At 44.3% G+C, this 19,177-nt stretch overlaps 1 protein-coding gene across 1 annotated transcript in view; it reads left to right on the top strand.

Moving 5' to 3' along the window:
* Window positions 1–1,723: 1,723 nt before the first annotated feature.
* Window positions 1,724–19,177, top strand: part of grip1 (glutamate receptor interacting protein 1) — a gene marked incomplete at both ends in the record, with an annotated part of 51,798 nt that continues 34,344 nt past the window's right edge. Inside the window, one exon of the mRNA XM_080538308.1 lies at window positions 1,724–1,853. Within this exon, the coding sequence (XP_080394434.1) occupies window positions 1,724–1,853 (130 nt within the window). The remainder of the gene's footprint in view (window positions 1,854–19,177) is intronic.

Raw genomic sequence — 19,177 nt, 5'->3', positions numbered from 1 at the left:
GTGTGTGTGTGTGTGTGTGTGTGTGTGTGTGTGTGTGTGTGCGTGTGTGTTCCTCTGAACTGGCCACCCTGAGACTGACAGGGTCATCAGTGGGTCTGGCTGGGGTTGTAGTTCTCTGGGGGGACCTGGGGGTTGTAGTTCTCAGGGGGGGGGGGGGGGCTAGGGTTTGTAGTTTATAGTCTTACATCCTGTTGCGTCATCATCATTTCCAGTGAAGTTACGGCTACGACTTCATCACACACACACACACACACACACACACACACACACCCTAACCCCCCCATTTATACATTCAGACACACACACCCTTAACCCAACGCGGCGTGCTATCATTAAATCTCCCAGGGCCTGTTGAGAAAAACAATCACACACACTCACTCAGCAGGCCGTGAAAATTCCCTCAGGGGAGTACAGACTCCACTGTCAAATCCCAAGTGTGTGTGTGTGTGTGTGTGTGTGTGTGTGTGTGTGTGTGTGTGTGTGTGTGTGAGTGAGAGAGACAGGTATGTTTTGCTCCGTGCTCCATGTTTTGACAGGTGAATGTGATGGTAGAGATGTCAGACATCTCTCTGTCTCTTTCTCTTTTTCTCTCTCTCTCTCTCTCTCTCTCTCTCTCTCTCTCTCTCTCTCTCTCTCTCTCTCTACCCCAGTGGGAGTGTACAGACAGAGATCTGATTGGCTGGTGAATCCTGACAGACCAGGTAGTGTCACTGGCTCTAAACACTCTAATTAACACCATGAGCTGGATGTCTCTCTCCCCCTCCCCTCTCCTCTCTCCTCTCCTCTCCCCCCCCCTCCTCTTCTCTCATCTAATTTCCTCTCCTCTCCTCTCCTCTCTGGAATGTCAAATTGTAGTCTCCTTAGACATGCATCCCCTTCCCCCTCTTCCCCTCCTTCTCTCCATCCCCCTCCCCCTGCCCGTACTGGAATGGAATGACTGCGTGTGAGAGAGAGAGAGGGATGAAGGGAGAGAGAGCAAGCGACACATTACTGATAGTAAGAAGCAGCTCCTTTTGAACTCTGTCTCCGCTTCGAGAGAGAGAGAGAGAGAGAGAGAGAGAGAGAGAGAGAGAGAGAGAGAGAGAGAGAGAGAGAGAGAGAGAGAGAGAGAGAGAGAGAGAGAGAGAGAGAGAGAGAGAGAGAGAGAGAGAGAGAGAGAGAGAGAGAGAGAGAGAGAGAGAGAGAGAGAGAGAGAGAGAGAGAGAGAGAGAGAGAGAGAGAGAGAGAGAGAGAGAGAGAGACTCTTGTCTGCGTATATGAGGGGCTTTTCTCTGCTGACTCTCCAAGCGCACACACACACACTCTCTCTCTCTCTCTCACACACACACAATGGAGCTGTGGTGGAGTGCTGTGGTTGGCTCGGCTGTGTCGCTCGGTGCGGTTTAAACGCTGCAGCAGACAGAGACGCTATCTGGAGATATCACACACACACAGACACACACACGCAGCTCATGCTGTTTTGGACGCTGTAAAGGGATCGTAGCAGTGTGTTTGGTTGTGTGTCGGGAGATCGTAGCAGTGTGTTTGTTTGTGTCAGGATCGTAGCAGTGTGTGTGCCGGGAGATTGTAGCTGTGTGTGTGTGTGTCAGGGGATCGTAGCAGTGTGTGTGTGTGTGTGTGTGTGTGTGTGTGTGTCGGGGGATCGTAGCAGTGTGTGTGCCAGGAGATCGTAGCAGTGTGTGTGTGTGTGTGTGTGTGTGTGCCGGGAGGTCGCAGCGTTGCCATGGAGCGGTTCCTAGGCTTGGTGCGTCTGATAGGCCGGTCCCGCCGGAGGAGAGGCAGGAAGTACCGTCCGGAGGAGGACTACCACGACGGCTACGAAGACGTGTATCACTACGCCTCGCAGCTCCCCCGTGAGTCTGTCTCTCTCTCTCTGTGTGTGTGTGTGTGTGTGTGTGTGTGTATGTATGTGTATGTATGTGTGTGTGAGTGTGTGTGAGTGTGTGTCTCTGTGAAAGACTGGGTTTGTGTGTGTGTGTGTGTGTGAGTGTGTGTGTGAGTGTGGCGTTAGGGTTAGGGGTGCGTAGTCTGCAGTCTCTCTCCCTCTCTATCTCTCCCTCTCTGTCTCTCTTTCCCTCCCTCCCTCTCTCTCTCTCTCTCTCTCTCCCCCTCTATCTCCCCTGCTCAGACTTGTCTCAGGGCTTTCTGGGTAATGACCTGATGACAGGGGGGTAGTCCACATTCCAGAGGAGCTAACCCCCAGGAGTGTGTGTGTGTGTGTGTGTGTGTGTGTGTGTGTGTGTGTGTGTGTGTGTGTGTGTGTGTGTGTGTGTGTGTGTGTGTGTGTGTGTGTGTGTGCGTGCGTGCGTGCGTGCGTGCGTGCGTGCGTGCGTGCGTGCGTGCGTGCGTGCGTGCGTGCGTGCGTGCGTGCGTGCGTGCGTGCGTGCGTGCGTGCGTGCGTGCGTGCGTGCGTGCGTGCGTGCGTGCGTGCGTGCGTGCGTGCGTGCGTGCGTGCGTGCGTGCGTGCGTGCGTGCGTGCGTGCGTGCGTGCGTGCGTGCAAGCAGATCTATAGATGGTCCAGGTCTGTAGATTGTTCTGATTGGTCCAGGTCTATAGACGGTTCTGATTGGACAAGGCCCGTTGATGGTTTTGATTGGTTCAGGTCTCTCTGTGGAGGTTAAAGGTCACAGGTTTATGACGGCGGCTCCTTGCAGGGTGGGGGGGGGTCATGTGATGTGTTTAACCCTTTCCTGTGATGCTGAAGCGGTCCAGCCAATAGGACAGCAGACCCACACCTGACACCCCTGACCTGTTGGACACGTTAAAGTCTATTTCTGATGTTACTGTGGTCACATTACTGACCTGTGTGTGTGTGTGTGTGTGTGTGTGTGTGTGTGTGTGTACGTTTCACTGTGTGTGGTCCTTGAAGATGTGCCTGTTTCATGGTGGGGACACCAGGGCCCAGTCATTCAAAAGGTTTAATCTGGATCAGAATGATCCAGGATCAGATCTATCTGGCTGGTTTTGAGTCCTCTAGGGGAAATCAGCCAGCTGGATCTGATCCTGGATAGCAAAAAAGAATCGGGATCATTCTGATCCAGATTAAAAGTTTTGAACAACTGGGCCCCAGGAGTGATTACAACACATTGATATTCATGTTTAGATGCTGTCTACATACATGTCCCTGCTACATACATGTCCCTGTCTGCTACATACATACATGTCCCTTTCTGCTGTCTACATACATACATACATACATGTCCCTGTCTGCTACATACATACATGTCCCTGCTACATACATACATGTCCCTGTCTGCTACATACATACATGTCCCTTTCTGCTACATACATACATACCGTACATACATGTCCCTTTCTGCTGTCTACATACATAGTACATGTCCCTGTCTGCTACATACATGTTATGTCCCTGCTACATACATACATGTCCCTGTCTGCTACATACAGTTAGGTCCATGTATATTTGGACACAGGCAGAATTTTTAAAATTGTAGCTGTTTACCAAAACATCTTCAAGTTACAGTTATATAATGAATATGGGCTTAAAGTGCAGACTCTCAGCTTTAGGGTAAGGGTATTCACATCCAAATTGAAGGAAGGGTTTAGGAATTACAGCTCTTTAATATGTAGCTCCCTCTTTTTCAAGGGACCAAAAGTAATTGGACAATTGACTCAAAAGCTGTTTCATGGGCCAGTGTGGGCTATTCCTTCATTATTTCTTTATCAATTAAGCAGGTAAAAGGTCTGAGTTGATTCCAATTGTGGCATTTGCATTTGGAAGATGTTGCTGTATACGCACAACATGCAGTCAACAGAGCTCTCAATGCAAGTGAAACAGGCCATCCTTAAGCTGCAAAATTAAAAAAAATGTTATCCAGGGAACATTAGGAGTGGCCAAATTAACTGTTTGGTAAATTCTGAGAAAAAAAGAACACACTGGTGAGCTTGGCACCACAAAAAGGTCTGAACGTCCATGGAAGACAAGAGTGGTGGATGATCACAGGATCCTTTATATGGTAAAGAAAAATCCCTTCACAACATCCAGCCAACTGAAGAACAGTCTCCAGGAGGTAGGAATATCATTATCCAAGTGTACAATAAAGGGAAGACTTCACATGAACAAATACAGAGGGTTCACCACAAGGTGCAAGCCATTCATAAGCCTCAATAATAGGAAGGCCAGATTAGACTTTGCCAAAAAACATCTAAAAAAGCCAGGCCTGTTCCAGAAGAGCATTCTTTGGACAGATGAAACTCAGATCAACCTGTACCAGAATGATTGGAAGAAATAAGTATGGAGAAGGCTTGGAACGGCTCATGATCCAACGCTTACTACATCATCTGTAAAAAACGGTGGAGGCTGTGTGATGACATGGGCATGCCTGGCTTCCAATGGCACTGGCTCACTAGTGTTTATTGATGATGTGACAGAAGACAGAAGCAGATAGATGAATTCTGAAGTGTTTAGGGATATTCTGTCTGCTCAGATTCAGACAAATTCAGCGAAGTTGGTTGGATGGCGCTTCACAATACAGATGGACAATGACCCAAAACATACTGCGTAAGCTTCCCAGGAGTTTTTTAAGGCAAAGAAGTGGAATATTCTGCAATGGCCGAGTCAATCACCTGATCTCAACCCGATTGAGCATGCATTTCACTTGCTGAAGACAAAACTAAAGGCAGAAAGACCCACGAACAAACAACAACTGAAGACAGCTGCAGTAAAGGCCTGGCAAAGCATCACAAAGGAGGAAACCAGTGGTGTAGTCTACGTGATACGCAGGACTACGCCGTATACCCACTAGGAAAGGCCAAGGATTTGCGTATACCCACTTAAAAATGCGCGAGGATACGTAACGGCGTTTTGTGACAGAACTTTCACACTTTTATTCATAAAATTCACCCCGTCTGTGTTACGAAGCACTTACTTCGAACTTTCTGACATGTTTGTTATCGCATAACCAGTCGTTCAGAATGCTCTCAGTATTTCCCCTACAATTGCCTTGGGGTGGGCAGGTGTGAGAGAAAATTATTATATGTAATTTTTCTACATTTAAGATTCAAACTTCACAACAGTAAATTGGATATCTAGAGCAAGCTATAGAAACTGATTTCCTGTTGTAAGCACACAATGAAACCAGTTTCTCTACTTGAAGCTTGACATTGGCTAGACAACAGACACATTTAAATGATTACAAAGACCTGATTGCTCTCTTTTCTCCTGACCTGCACCGAGATGGACTAAGCCATCTAGAGCAGTTTTGGACCTTTGTGTTTCCCCAGACCCAGTACTCTAGGACCAGACTAAACCAGTTTGTGGCCTTTGTGTTCCTTTTACATCGTTGTGTCTCTAGGAGAAAGTGGGGGTCGATTCCCCCTTAAACCTTCATCCCCCATCATCTTCCTCAATGTACAAATCCACACCCATTGTTCATGATTGGTCTAGACCTCACCCGAGGGCGGACCTCTTACCTGAGGGTACCTGAGAGCATAAATACTGAGATGTAATGAATGATCTGGACTTTGAGAGGAACTTTGAATCTTCAGATGCGTCTGACGAACCTGTAAACTTCCTCCTTCTATACAGGAAAATATTAAATATCTTTTCTTATACATCTTGAAACGAAACAGGCTGCCTTTATTGATAATTTGCTCTAACACAGGCCAGACCTACCTCCACACTTCGCTTCGTGCCGCGCTGGAGAATGGTTTTGTTTTTGTTTTGTGTGCGCGTGCGACGCGAGAGAGTTTTTGCAGGGTGAAAGCTCTGCAGAAGAAAGTAAGCAAGTTGAAACGTTAGCAAATATAATTACTGTGTTCTGACAGAGAAAGTTGGTTCAAATTAGTCGTTATTATTGTGACTAGAAAGTGTCTGATTATAGTTTCATGGTGTGAATAATAGTGTCAAAGAACTAGCAAGCTAGCTAGCGTGCTCAGAGGTGATTAGATGAGCTAGTCTGCTGCACACATGCCAGCTAAAGAGCTAACTGGATGCACTTTATTATTTTACTTAAAGTAGATATACAATCTTTCTTATTCTGCTAGAATTGGGCTTTATGGTAATACCATAATGGTATATTTACAGTACATGGACAGTGGATTGAAGCATTGGAACAAACCCTCACTCATTGGAAATGTCTGTTTTTTGTAGTTGGACATACGATTTTCTTACAGGTGATGAATGAATGAATGAATGAATGAATGAATGAATGAATGAATGGACTTTATTGTCATTGCTACAGTACAGGTACCAAACAACGAAATTTAGGAGGGGTGGCTCCCCTGGTGTTAGGAAAGGAAAAAAAAAAACACTTTTAGAAAAAGAATAAAATCACAAGAAGGTAAGGAGCTGGTTTACATAAATAAAGGCTATGTACACAATCCACTGTACTATACTGCACAGATAGTCAACTAGGGTTGTCATATTGCACAAAAGTATTTTTTGCCCAGGGTGGGTCGGGTCCCTGGAGATCTTGGAGGCCTTCCTGAGACAGCGTGTGTTGTACAGCTCTTCCAGAGAGGGGAGGGGGGCGCCGGTGATCTTCTGTGCTGTTCTCACGACTCTCTGTAGCGCGTTTCTCTCCGCTGTTGTGCAGCTGTAGAACCAGTTGCAGATGCCGTAGGTGAGGATGCTCTCCACTGCGCCGCGGTAGAAGGCGACCAATATCTCCTGCTTGTTGTGTTCTTTCTTGAGGCATCTCAGGGTGTATAGCCGCTGTTGTGCGAGTTGTGAGAGAGTAAGTAAAGACAGTATCTGACTCTATTGCCCACAGCAACCCAATATTCAATTAGAATGATGTTATGATTTGATATGAATTCAATGTATACCTCTTATTAAATTATAAATACTCTGGTTGTTATATTTGCCTTTTGTTTGACAGCAAAAGAGGGAGAGAGGAGGATAGAGAGGGAGAGAATGAGAGAGAGCAGGATGGTGTCGGCACACCAGAGAGACAGCAAGAACCAGGTGAGAAAGTGGACATGTAGTCAAGACCACATAAGTAGCCTTGAGAACCGATGGTTCTCGAGCCTAACGGCCCTTAGGGGGCAGGAGCCTATCTCCTGTTTCTGTAGCGTGAGGCAGCTTGATGTACAAGTACAGTCCATGCCACCCCCCCCCAAGGCAGCAAACACCGGTGTAGATGCATACTGTATGCATAAGTGAGTGTGGTGGTGCTTATGGGGTGTCGCTACGGGACAGGTGTCGCTCTGACTGGGAGGGCAAAATCACAGTATACCCACTAGAAAAAACTAGACTACACCACTGGAGGAAACCCAGCATTTGGTGATGTCCATGGGTTCCAGACCTTCAGGCAGTCATTGCCTGCAAAATATTCTTGACAAAGTATTAAAAATGAACATTTTATTATGATTATGTTAATTTGTCCAATTACTTTTGACCTCCTGAAAATAGGGGACTGTGTATACAAATGGTTGCAATTCCTAAAGCAGTGTTTCCCCTACCATTGCCTTGGGGGGGCGGGCCGCCCTCCCAACGGAACCCCCCGCCCCCCCAAGAAAGAGGAATTATTACGGATGTAGACACCAAACATCTGACAAGCAGGCTAAAATATCCGCGTTTTTTAAACGCACCCAACCCAAATCTGGCGAGTGGCAAGCCCATAGGCTCGTTGGTAACGTTAGTCCGCCGTAGTCTTGCATAGCCAGACCTATCTCCACACTTCGCGCAGTGCCAGCGCTGGAGAATAATACAAGATTTTGCACAAGTGTGCGCGCGAGACGCGAGAGTTTTTGCCGGCTGTGATGTCTGCAGATTGAAAGTAAGCAAGTTGAAACGTTAGCAAATATAATTGCTGAGTGTTCTGACAGAGAAAGTTGGTTTAAATTGGTCGTTATTATCGTGACTAGAAAGTGTCTGACTATAGTTCCATAGTGTAAATAGTGTCAAAGAACTAGCAAGCTAGCTAGCTCAGAGGTGATGAGATGAGCTAGTCTCCTTGCACACTTGCCAGCTAAAGAGCTAACTGGAGGCACTTTATTATTTTACTTAAAGTAGATATACTATCTTTCTTATTCTGCTAGAGTTGGGCTTCATGGTAATACCATAATGGCATATTTACAGTACATGGACAGTTGATTGAAGCATTGGAAATGTCTGTTTTTTTATAGTTGGACATACGATTTTTTTTCAGGTGAGAGAGTAAAGTCAAAATGACATTATCTGACTGGATTGCCCACAGCAATCCAATATTCAATTATAATTATGTTATAAATTGATATGGATCAATTTATGCCTCTTATTAGATTATGAATACTGTTTTGTTTACCTTTTGGTTGACAGCAAAAGGGAGAGAGGAGGATAGGGAGGGAGAGAAGGAGAGAGAGCAGGATGGTGTCGGCACACCAGAGAGAGAGAGAGCAAGAACCAGGTGAGAAAGTGGACAGGTAATCAAGACCACATAAGTAAGTAGCCTTGAGAACCGATGGTTCTGGAGCCTAATGGCCCATAGGGCAGGAGCCTATCTCCTGTTTCCGTAGCGTGAGGCGGCTTAATGTACAAGTACACCCCTGGACATGACGCTGGTATGAGGCAGGGTCTTACCCCCTGGGGGGGGGGGGTCCATGCCACGGTCTGTGCCACCCCCCCAAGGCAGCAAACCTAGGGGAAACACGTTTCATACAATATTTTTGTTCAACCCCTTGAATTAAAGCTGAAAGTCTGCACTTCAATTACGGTACATCTTGATTGTTTCATTTGAAATCCATTGTGGTGGCATACAGAGCCAAAATTATGGAAATTGTGTCACTGTCCAAATATTTACGGACCTAACTGTACATACATGTCCCTGTCTGCTGTCTACATACATAGATACATACATGTCCCTGTCTGCTACATACATACATGTCCCTGTCTGCTACATACATACATGTTCCTGCTACATACATACATGTTCCTGCTACATACATGTCCATTTCTGCTACATACATACATGTTCCTGCTACATACATGTCCCTTTCTGCTACATACATGTCCCTGTCTGCTACATACATGTCCCTTTCTGCTACATACATGTTCCTATCTGCTACATACATGTTCCTGTCTGCTACATACATGTCCCTGTCTGCTACATACATGTCCCTTTCTGCTACATACATGTCCCTGTCTGCTACATACATGTCCCTTTCTGCTACATACATGTTCCTGTCTGCTACATACATGTTCCTGTCTGCTACATACATGTCTCTGTCTGCTACATACAGTATATCTCAAAAGTGAGTACACCCTTTAGATTTTTGCAAATATTCTGTCATATCCTTTCAGGGGATAACACTATCCTACTGAAACTTTGATATAACTTAAAGTAGTCAGTGTGCTGCTTGAATAACAGTATAGATTTATTGTCCATTGAAAATTACTCTGTACACAGCTGTTAATGTCTAAACAGCTGGCAACAAAAGTGAGTACACCCCATAGTGAACATGTCTAAATTGTGCCCAAAGTGTCAATATTTTGTGTGACCACCATTGTTATCTAGCACTGCTTTAACCCTCCTGGGCATGGAATTCACCAGAGCTGTACAGGTTGCTTCTGGAATCTTCTTCCACTCCTCCATGACGACATCACGGAGCCCACGGATGTTGGACACCTTGCACTCCTCCACCTTCCTCTTGAGGATGCCCCACATGTGCTCAATTGGGTTTAGGTCTGGAGACATACTTGGCCAGTCCATCACCTTAACCTTCAGCTTCTTCAGCAAGGCCGTTGTCATCTTGGAGGTGTGTTTAGGGTCATTATCATGTTGGAAAACTGCCCTAAAAAACGGCCCAGTTCCCGAAGAGAGGGGATCATGCTCTGCTGCAGGATGTCACAGTATATATTGGAATTCATGTGTCCCTCAATGAAATGCAGCTCCCCAGTGCCGGCAGCACTCATGCAGCCCCAGACCATGATGCTGCCACCACCATGCTTGACTGTAGGCAAAACACATTTGTCTTGGTACTCCTCACCAGGGTGCCGCCACACACGCCGGACACCATCTGACCCAAACAGGTTTATTTTGGTCTCATCAGACCACAGGACATGGTTCCAGTAACTCATGTTCTTGGATTTATTGTCTTCAGCAAACTGTTTGCGGGCTTTCTTATGCATCGGTTTCAGAAGAGGCTTCTGTCTGGGGCGACGGCCATACAAACCGATTTGATGCAGTGTGCGGCGTATGGTCTGGGCACTGACAGGCTGACATCCCACTTCTGCAACCTCTGCAGCAATGCTGGAAGCACTCGCACGTCTATGTTTGGAAACCAACCTCTGGATATGACGCTGAGCACGTGGACTCAACTTCTTTGGTCGACCCTGGCGAGGCCTGTTCCGAGTGGAACCTGTCCTGGAAAACCGCTGTATGATCTTAGCCACTGTGCTGCAACTCATTTTCAGGGTGTTGGCAATCTTCTTATAGCCAAGGCCATCTTTGTGAAGCGCAATAATCCTTTTTTTCAGCCGCTCAGAGAGTTCCTTGCCATGAGGTGCCATGTTGTCCAGCATTCAGAGAGAATTGTGCCCAAAACACCACATTTAACAGCCCTGCTTATCATTTACACCTGAATCCTTGTAACACTAACGAGTCACATGACACCAGGGAGGGAAAACAACATCATTGGGCACAATTAGGACATGTTCACTATGGGGTGTACTCACTTTTGTTGCCAGCTGTTTAGACATTAACAGCTGTGTACTGCGTAATTTTCAAAGGACAATAAATCTATACTGTTATTCAAGCAGCACACTGACTACTTTAAGTTATATCAAAGTTTCAGTAGGATAATGTTATCCCCTGAAAGGATATTTAAGCAATATCACACGAGAGGGAGTGTGTTATACTGAATATCAGCACGGCTGTGATTCGGTCATAGGTACGAGGCCGCAGGCCGAGTACCGAAGACAATCACAGCCGTGCTGATATTCAGTATAACACACGACCTCGAGTGTGATATTGCTTTTATACAACAGTTCTACAGCGCAATTTATTAGTTAACAGTAATAAGTGACAACAGATTATGATTTGTTTGTTTATTTAATCATTTATTTTGGCTCCGTCAAGAAAAAATAGTTCCGCAACGGGAAGCGAAGTTTCCCACAGAAGTGGGGGAAAAAACGTCAGATCAGATACATAAACAGGTTATTTTGATAAACTGGACACATTTTGTGAATATATGGTTACTTTCTCGCCTGAAAACATATTAAAACTTCATAAAATGACATATTAACACTTGTAGAGCCAAATTACAGCTTTTAGCCAATGGCGGCCAAAATTGAGGATTTAAAAACGGAGGGTTTTGCTTTGCTCGCTGATTGGCTATAATGTTCTTCTTCTACGTTTTATGTGACAATGTATTTTTAGTAACAACTTGCGCATTACTAAGTATTTACTAGCTAAGATTGACAAATGTTTGGCGTGGTGCAACCGACATTAGTAAACAACTAGTTTGAAACTAGCTAGTAACTACTAGGGGTTTAGTAACTACTAAATGCCTACATTTAGTAATGATTTAATGATTTACTATTGGTGCAACCCAGGCCAGAACACAAACTAGCATACTTTGTATCGTAATGTAGTCTAATTAACGGTCATTTAATAGAACACCTGTGCGGCGGAGTGATACATATAGTTAAAAGTCCCAGTGCTGTTATACTGTATATCGTAACTCATGGAATGCCTCTTGTCCAATCAAATTACTTGGTCGGAACTAACTGTTGTATAAAACAGAATATTTACAAAAATCTAAAGGGTGTACTCACTTTTGAGATATACCGGTACTGTACATACAGTTAGGTCTGTAAATATTTGGACAGTGACACAATTTCCATAATTTTATCCCTAAACACTTCAGAATTCATCCGTCTGCTTCTATCTTCTGTCACATCATCAATAAACACTAGTGACCCAGTGCCATTGGAAGCCATGCATGCCCATGTGGGGAATAGCCCACACTGGCCCATGAAACCGCTTTTGAGTCAATTGTCCAATTAATTTTGGTCCCTTGAAAAAGAAGGAGCTACATATTAAAGAGCTGTAATTGGATGTGAATACCCTTACCCTAAAGCTGAGAGTCTGCACTTTAAGCTCATATTCATTATATAACTGTAACTTGAAGATGTTTGCAAATAACAAAAATTCTGTCTGTGTCCAAATATATATGGACCTTACTGTACTTGTCCCTTTCTACTGTCTACATCCATCCATACATACATGCATACATAGATGTCTCTTTCTGCTATCTACATACATGTCTCTTTCTACTGTCTACATACTTACAGTTAGGTCTGGAAATATTTGGACAGTGACACAATTTCCATACATTTGGCTCTGTATGCCACCACAATGGATTTTAAATGAAACAATCTAAATGTAATTGAAGTGCAGACTTTCAGCTTTAATTCAAGGGGTTGAACAAAAATATTGTATAAAACATTTAGGAATTGCAACCATTTTTATACACAGTCCCCTATTTTCAGGAGCTCAAAAGTAATTGTACAAATTAACATAATGATAAATAAAATTTTCATTTTTAATACTTTGTTGAGAATCCTTTGCAGGCAATGACTGCCTGAAGTCTGGAACCCATGCACATCACCAAATGCTGGGTTTCCTCCTTTGTAATGCTTTGCCAGGCCTTTACTGCAGCTGTCTTCAGTTGTTGTTTGTTCTTGGGTCTTTCTGCCTTTAGTTTTGTTTTCAGCAAGTGAAATGCATGCTTGATCAGGTTAAGATCAGGTGATTGACTCGGCCATTGCAGAATATTCCGCTTCTTTGCCTTAAAAAACTCCTGGGTTGCTTACGCAGCATGTTTTGGGTCATTGTCCATCTGTATTGTGAAGCGCCATCCAATCAACTTCAAACTAATTTATCTGAATCTGAGCAGACAGAATATCCCTAAACACTTCAGAATTCATCCGCCTGCTTCTGTCTTCTGTCACATCATCAACCAACACTAGTGACCCTGTGCCATTGGAAGCCATGCATGCCCATGCCATCACACTGCCTTCACTGTGTTTTACAGAGGATGTGGTATGCTTCAGATCATGAGCCAAGCCTTCTCCATTGTTTTTTTCTTCCCATCATTCTGGTATAGGTTGATCTTAGTTTCATCTGTCCAAAGAATGCTCTTCCAGAACAGGGCTGGCTTTTTTAGATGTTTTTTTGTCAAAATCTAATCTGGCCTTCCTATTCTTGAGGCTTATGAATGGCTTGCACCTTGTGGTGAACCCTCTGTATTTGTTCATGTGAAGTCTTCCCTTTATGGTACACTTGGATAATGATAATGGATGTTGTGAAGGAGTTTTTCTTACCATGTAAAGGATCCTGTGATCATCCACCACTCTTGTCTTCCATGGACGTCCAGACCTTTTTGTGGTGCCAAGCTCACCAGTGCGTTCTTTTTTTCTCAGAATGTACCAAACAGTTAATTTGGCCACTCCTAATGTTCCTGCTATCTCTCTGATGGATTTTTTGGGTTGTTTTTGCATCCTAAGGATGGCCTGTTTCACTTGCATTCAGAGCTCCGTTGACTGCATGTTGTGCGTATACAGCAACAGCTTCCAAATGCAAATGCCACACTTGGAATCAACTCAGACCTTTTAACTGCTTAATTGATAAAGAAATAATGAAGGAATAGCCCACACTGGCCCATGAAACAGCTTTTGAGTCAATTGTCCAATTACTTTTGGTCCCTTGAAAACGAGGGAGCTACATATTAAAGAGCTGTAATTCCTAAACCCTTTCTTCAATTTGGATGTGAATACCCTTACCCTAAAGCTGAGAGTCTGCACCTTAAGCCCATATTCATAATATAACTGTAACTTGAAGATGTTTTGTTAAACAGCAAAAAAAAATAATAATCTGTCTGTCTGTCCAAATATATATGGACCTAACTGTACATACATACATACATACATACATGTCTCTTTCTCCTGTCTACATACAGTACATACATGTCTCTTTCTACTGTCTACATACATACATGTCTCTTTCTACTGTCTACATATATACATACTGTACATACATACATACATACATACATACATACATGTCTCTTTCTACTGTCTACATACATACATACGTACATACATACATACATGTCTCTTTCTACTGTCTACATACATGCCTCTTTCTACTGTCTACATACATACATGTCTCTTTCTACGGTCTACATACATACATGTCCCTTCTACTGTCTTCTTAAATACATCTGATTTTTATCATTGATTTGATTGTTTGTCCCAAACACAATAAACATCTAAAAACATAAAAAAGTCAAACAAATAGTTGTATCAACACATTCACCTCGTGCAATTTACATACGTTCGGGAGGGGACAGGAGGAAGTGAAAACCTATCTAGTCCTGCCCCTTCTTTACAATATATTACAACATTTCTAAAATAGAGTCTCTTTCTGAAACTAAATACAACATAAATATCCAGATACACCATAAATATCCAAATGCCAGAAAATTAAATAAGATGTACCGGTACTTCAGTCACCTTACTACTTAGTCCTCTGTCCTGTACATGCCTTTGAATCTATTCATTTTTTGCTCAGTTTTACACTTGCATCTAGTCCATTCCAAAGTGATGCTGCACATACTTTTCAGAGTCGTACGAACACTAGGCTGTTTTTGATTCAAAGTCCCTCTTAAATAATAACCACCTTCTCTACCCATATAGGCTACATTTTCTGAATGTTGCTTGGCAACATGTTATTTATAACCCTAAACATATTTATAACCTTAAACATTTATGCAGTTTTGAATTTAACTAAATCCATGAATTTCAATGTTTGGCTCTTTAAAAACAGACAATGTGTATGATCTAACTATCTAGCATGATGTACAATCCGTATAGCCTAGCTCTTTTTTGCAATGTGCATATCTTTTGTAGGTTGCTTTTGTAAGTATTCCCCCACACTTCAACACAATATGACATACAATAAGTGTGCAATACAGTGTGTTCAATTGTTTTGCCTAATATTCTGATACTTCTTGCTATCTTTGAACACAGATACTTTATGTGAGGTTTCCAGCAGAGTTTGTGGTCTATTAAACTTGTTTTCATATACTCTGTGCATTTTTACCTGATCAATTTCCAAATGTACATCAGTGTTTATTTTACGGTTTCCAAATAGCTATATTTAAAAATAAAATGTAAAAGATTTAAAAATAACTTATTTGTATCGAACCAGCAATGTAATTTCTCCATTTCTTTCTTTGCTACTTCCAATAGCTGCTTCAGGTCATCCCCCGAACACAAAATATTTGTGTCATCCGCAAAGACTGACATGAATCATTCTACTGTCTACATACATACATACATACATACATACATACATACATACATGTCTCTTTCTGCTGTCTACATACATACATACACACATACATACATGTCTCTTTCTGCTGTCTACATACATGTCTCTTTCTACTGTCTACATACATACATACATGTCTCTTTCTGCTGTCTACATACATACATACATACATACAACTGTCTACATACATGTCCCTTTCTACTGTCTGCATACATACATGGCTCTTTCTACTGTCTACATACATCTAAAACCAGAGCACCATCTCTGTCTAAAACCAGAGCGCTCTGAAACCAGCAGATGGATCCAGAACGTATTTACGAACGCACCCTGGGTAATGGTAACCATCTTCTTGGGGCTAGCGGTGGCCTAGTGGATAGTGAGTTAGACTGGTGATCAGAAGGTCAAGAGTTCAAATCCCACCTGAGAACACCACCACTAGTGTGCCCTTGAGTAAGGCACTAAATTGCCCTAAATTACTCCAGGGAGACTGTCCCTGGAATCTCTAATTTTAAGTCGCTTTGGATAAAAGCGTCTGCTAAATGGTTAAAATGTAAATGTAAAAAATGAGTACAGAAGCCATTTAAACCTGTCAGGCAACTGCAATGGTTCTCCAAATAATCGTTAATGGGGGTTCAGCTGCACACACCACCATCTCTGTGTGTTTGTGTGTGTTTGTGTATGTATGTGTGTGTGTGTGTGTGTGTGTGTGTGTGTGTGTGTGTGTGTGTGCGTGCGCGTGTGCGACCCTCGGGTAGGATGGGGAGGGGAGGAGGGGAATGGGGAATGGGGAGGAGGAGGGGAGTGGGGGAGGAGGAGAGGGGGGGATGAGGAGAGTGGGGGATGAGGAAGAAGGATGAAAGATGAAAGCCTTGGCACAGTTCCCAGAGCTGTGGAGGAGGGGAGAGAGAGTCACCAACCAGGATAACTAGCTCTTATCACGTGTGTGTGTGTGTGTGTGTGTGTGTGTGTGTGTGTGTGTGTGTGTGTGCCTGTGTGTGTGCCTGTGTGTGTGTGTGTGTGTTATGACCATCCTTGGTTAGTGCAGCCAGTGATGGTTATTGAATTAGTGGCTTCAGTGAGTCGGAGTGTTGATAGAATGAGGTTTCACACACACACACACACACACACACACACACACACACACACACACACTCCAGAGCTATACTCACACACACACAGACACGCAGAGGGGATATTTGATCTTCCGGAGAATCGACAGGCCTGGGAGCGTGGTGGGGGGTGGTGTGTGTGTGTGGGGCGGGGCGGGTGGGTTGTGTGTGTGTGTGTGTGTGTGTGTGTGTGTGTGTGTGTGTGTGTGTCTGTTACATTTACATTTTTGGCACTTCATCCAAAGCGACTTACAACAAATACATTTGTCTAAGTAAGTGAGTCATCTATCCATCAGTCATCATAACAAAAAGTAATCTATGCTCGGACCAGGGGCTGGTGTTTGTCTGTGTGTGTGCGCCTGTGTGTGCGCCTGTGTGCGTGCGCCTGTGTGTGTGCGCCTGTGTGTGCGCCTGTGTGTGCGCCAGTGTGCGCGCCTGTGTGTGCGCCTGTGTGTGCGCCTGTGTGTGCGCCTGTGTGTGTGTGTGTGCCTGTGTGTGTGCGTGTGGGACAGCCCAGGTGCCGACACAGCAGAATCCATCTCTACCTGTCATTGCTGACCTTCATCCCGCTCCCCCCCCCCTCCCTCTCCACCCAACACCCCAGCTCCCTCCCCCCTCCCTCTCTCCAGCTGATGTTGTGTTCCAGATTACAGGGTTGGGGTTAGGGGTTAGTAGGGTTATTAGAGATGTTGGAATAATAACAGATGTGGAGCGGAACTCCACAACCCTCAACTGTGTGTGTGTGTGTGTGTGTGTCTCTGTGTGTGTGTGTGTGCGTGTGTGTGTGTCTCTCTGTGCGTGTCTGTGTGTGTCTGTGTGTGTGTGTGTGTGTGTGTGTCTGTGTGTGTGTGTGTGTGTGTGTGTGTGTGTGTGTCTGTGTGTGTGTGTGTGTGTGTGTGTGTCACGACCCAGCTCGAGACAAGAAGGGGAGACCACACACCAGAATCAGTGAAATAACGAATAATATTTATTCAACTAGGCAAAATAAGACTTAATATAAATAATACTTACACTAACGATAAGGAGGTGTGTCTGTCAGGATGTTGTAGGGTGTAAAAACAACAATGGCACAACCACACTTAACGTGTCTGCGTGGAGAGGTCCCCCTGAGGAATGCCTGGGGGGTATTCCATCAACGTTGCTAAAGGAAAATCCATTTTCAAAAATAAGCCTGGATATTTTTTGATAAGTCTTGCGAGACTTGTCTGAATAAGCCTGGATTTTCCTTTAGCAACGTTAATGGAATATCCCCCTGGGCTTATAGCCCAACCACCTGGTGAAGGCCATTCTGCTGATGGGGCTGACTGCTGAGCCAGTAGCTGGCCGGCCAGGTGCCTAGGTCTGATTCTCCTGCAGAAAGAAACAGACCCACAGCCAACAGCCCGAACAGACCATCACTGTGTGTGTGTGTGTGTGTGTGTGTGTGTGTGTGTGTGTGTGTGTGTGTGTGTGTGTGCCAGAACCACACACACTGTGTTGTAGACAGGGTTCGTCAGTGGTGTGTGTGTGAGGACCCCCCAACCAGATCATGTGATCATTGCAAACAATAACACCATGTTTTCCCTCTCTCCCTCTCTCCCCCTTTCTCTCTCTCTCCCCCTCTCACCACACCTCTGATGCTGCCTCTCCTCCATCAGGTAAGAACATTCCTTTATGACTACACACTACATACACACTACACACATGACTACACACACACTACATACATGACTACACAAACTACATACACACTACACACATGACTACACATATACTACATACGCACTACACTACACACATCTACACACACTACACACATGACTACACACACACTACATGTCTACACATAACATACATGTCTACACACACTACATACATGTCTACACACACTACATTAGGGCTGTTACGATTATTCGACGTCATCGACGTCATCGATTACGTCAATACGTCGGTTGCCGTAAAATGCGTCGGTTAGTCGTAAAAAAACAAAATGGCTGCGACCAGTGCAAACACGGAGGCAGAAAAAGACTTCGCCCACGATCGTCCAAAGTATGGGAGTACTTTACAAAAAAAGAAACCAATGGCAATGTGGTGGTCTGTAAACTGTGCAAAAACGAATTGGCCTATCACAGCAGTACGACTGCAATGAACGAGCACCTCAAGCGAAAGCATCGTGGAGCGCTTTGTGAAGACAGCCGCAAGCTAGCACCGTAAGTCAGCGTTGTATTTCTGTTCACTTTTCCGGCCGTGTATCAGTGAAAAATGGATAGCTACTAGCTGGCTAGCTACGGTAGCCTTACTAGCCTATTGTTATTGTGGTGCTCGCACCTACTGTACGTTATCTAGCTCGTAGCTCGCATGCTACGTTAGCATCAATTTAGCTAATCATAACATAGCAGCGAGAGTAACGTTAGCTATGTAGCTGGCTAGCTACGGTAGCCTTACTAGCCTATTGTTATTGTGGTGCTCGCACCTACTGTACGTTATCTAGCTCGTAGCTCGCATGCTACGTTAGCATCAATTTAGCTAATCATAACATAGCAGCGAGAGTAAAGTTAGCTAGCCATGTAGCTACTAGCTAGCTATGTGTTGTGGTGATGGACAGACTTCTAAATGGCCATGTTGGCTAAACATAGCAGTGAGGTGGAAATTAAGGGGCCTACACATGATAAGAAATGTGTGCTTTTTTTATTTTCAGGAAGCAAAGCAGTGTGGAAAACTTTTTCCACAAAAAGAGCACAACTCCATGCACACCCCATATGGCTGCTCAGCTTTCTAACAGCATCTTACAGATGATCGTCAAGGAC

Source organism: Nansenia antarctica (assembly GCF_963989245.1).
Source record: "Nansenia antarctica genome assembly, chromosome: 8".
Classification (NCBI taxonomy): domain Eukaryota; kingdom Metazoa; phylum Chordata; class Actinopteri; order Argentiniformes; family Microstomatidae; genus Nansenia; species Nansenia antarctica.
This window is presented reverse-complemented; position numbering and strand designations above follow the sequence as displayed.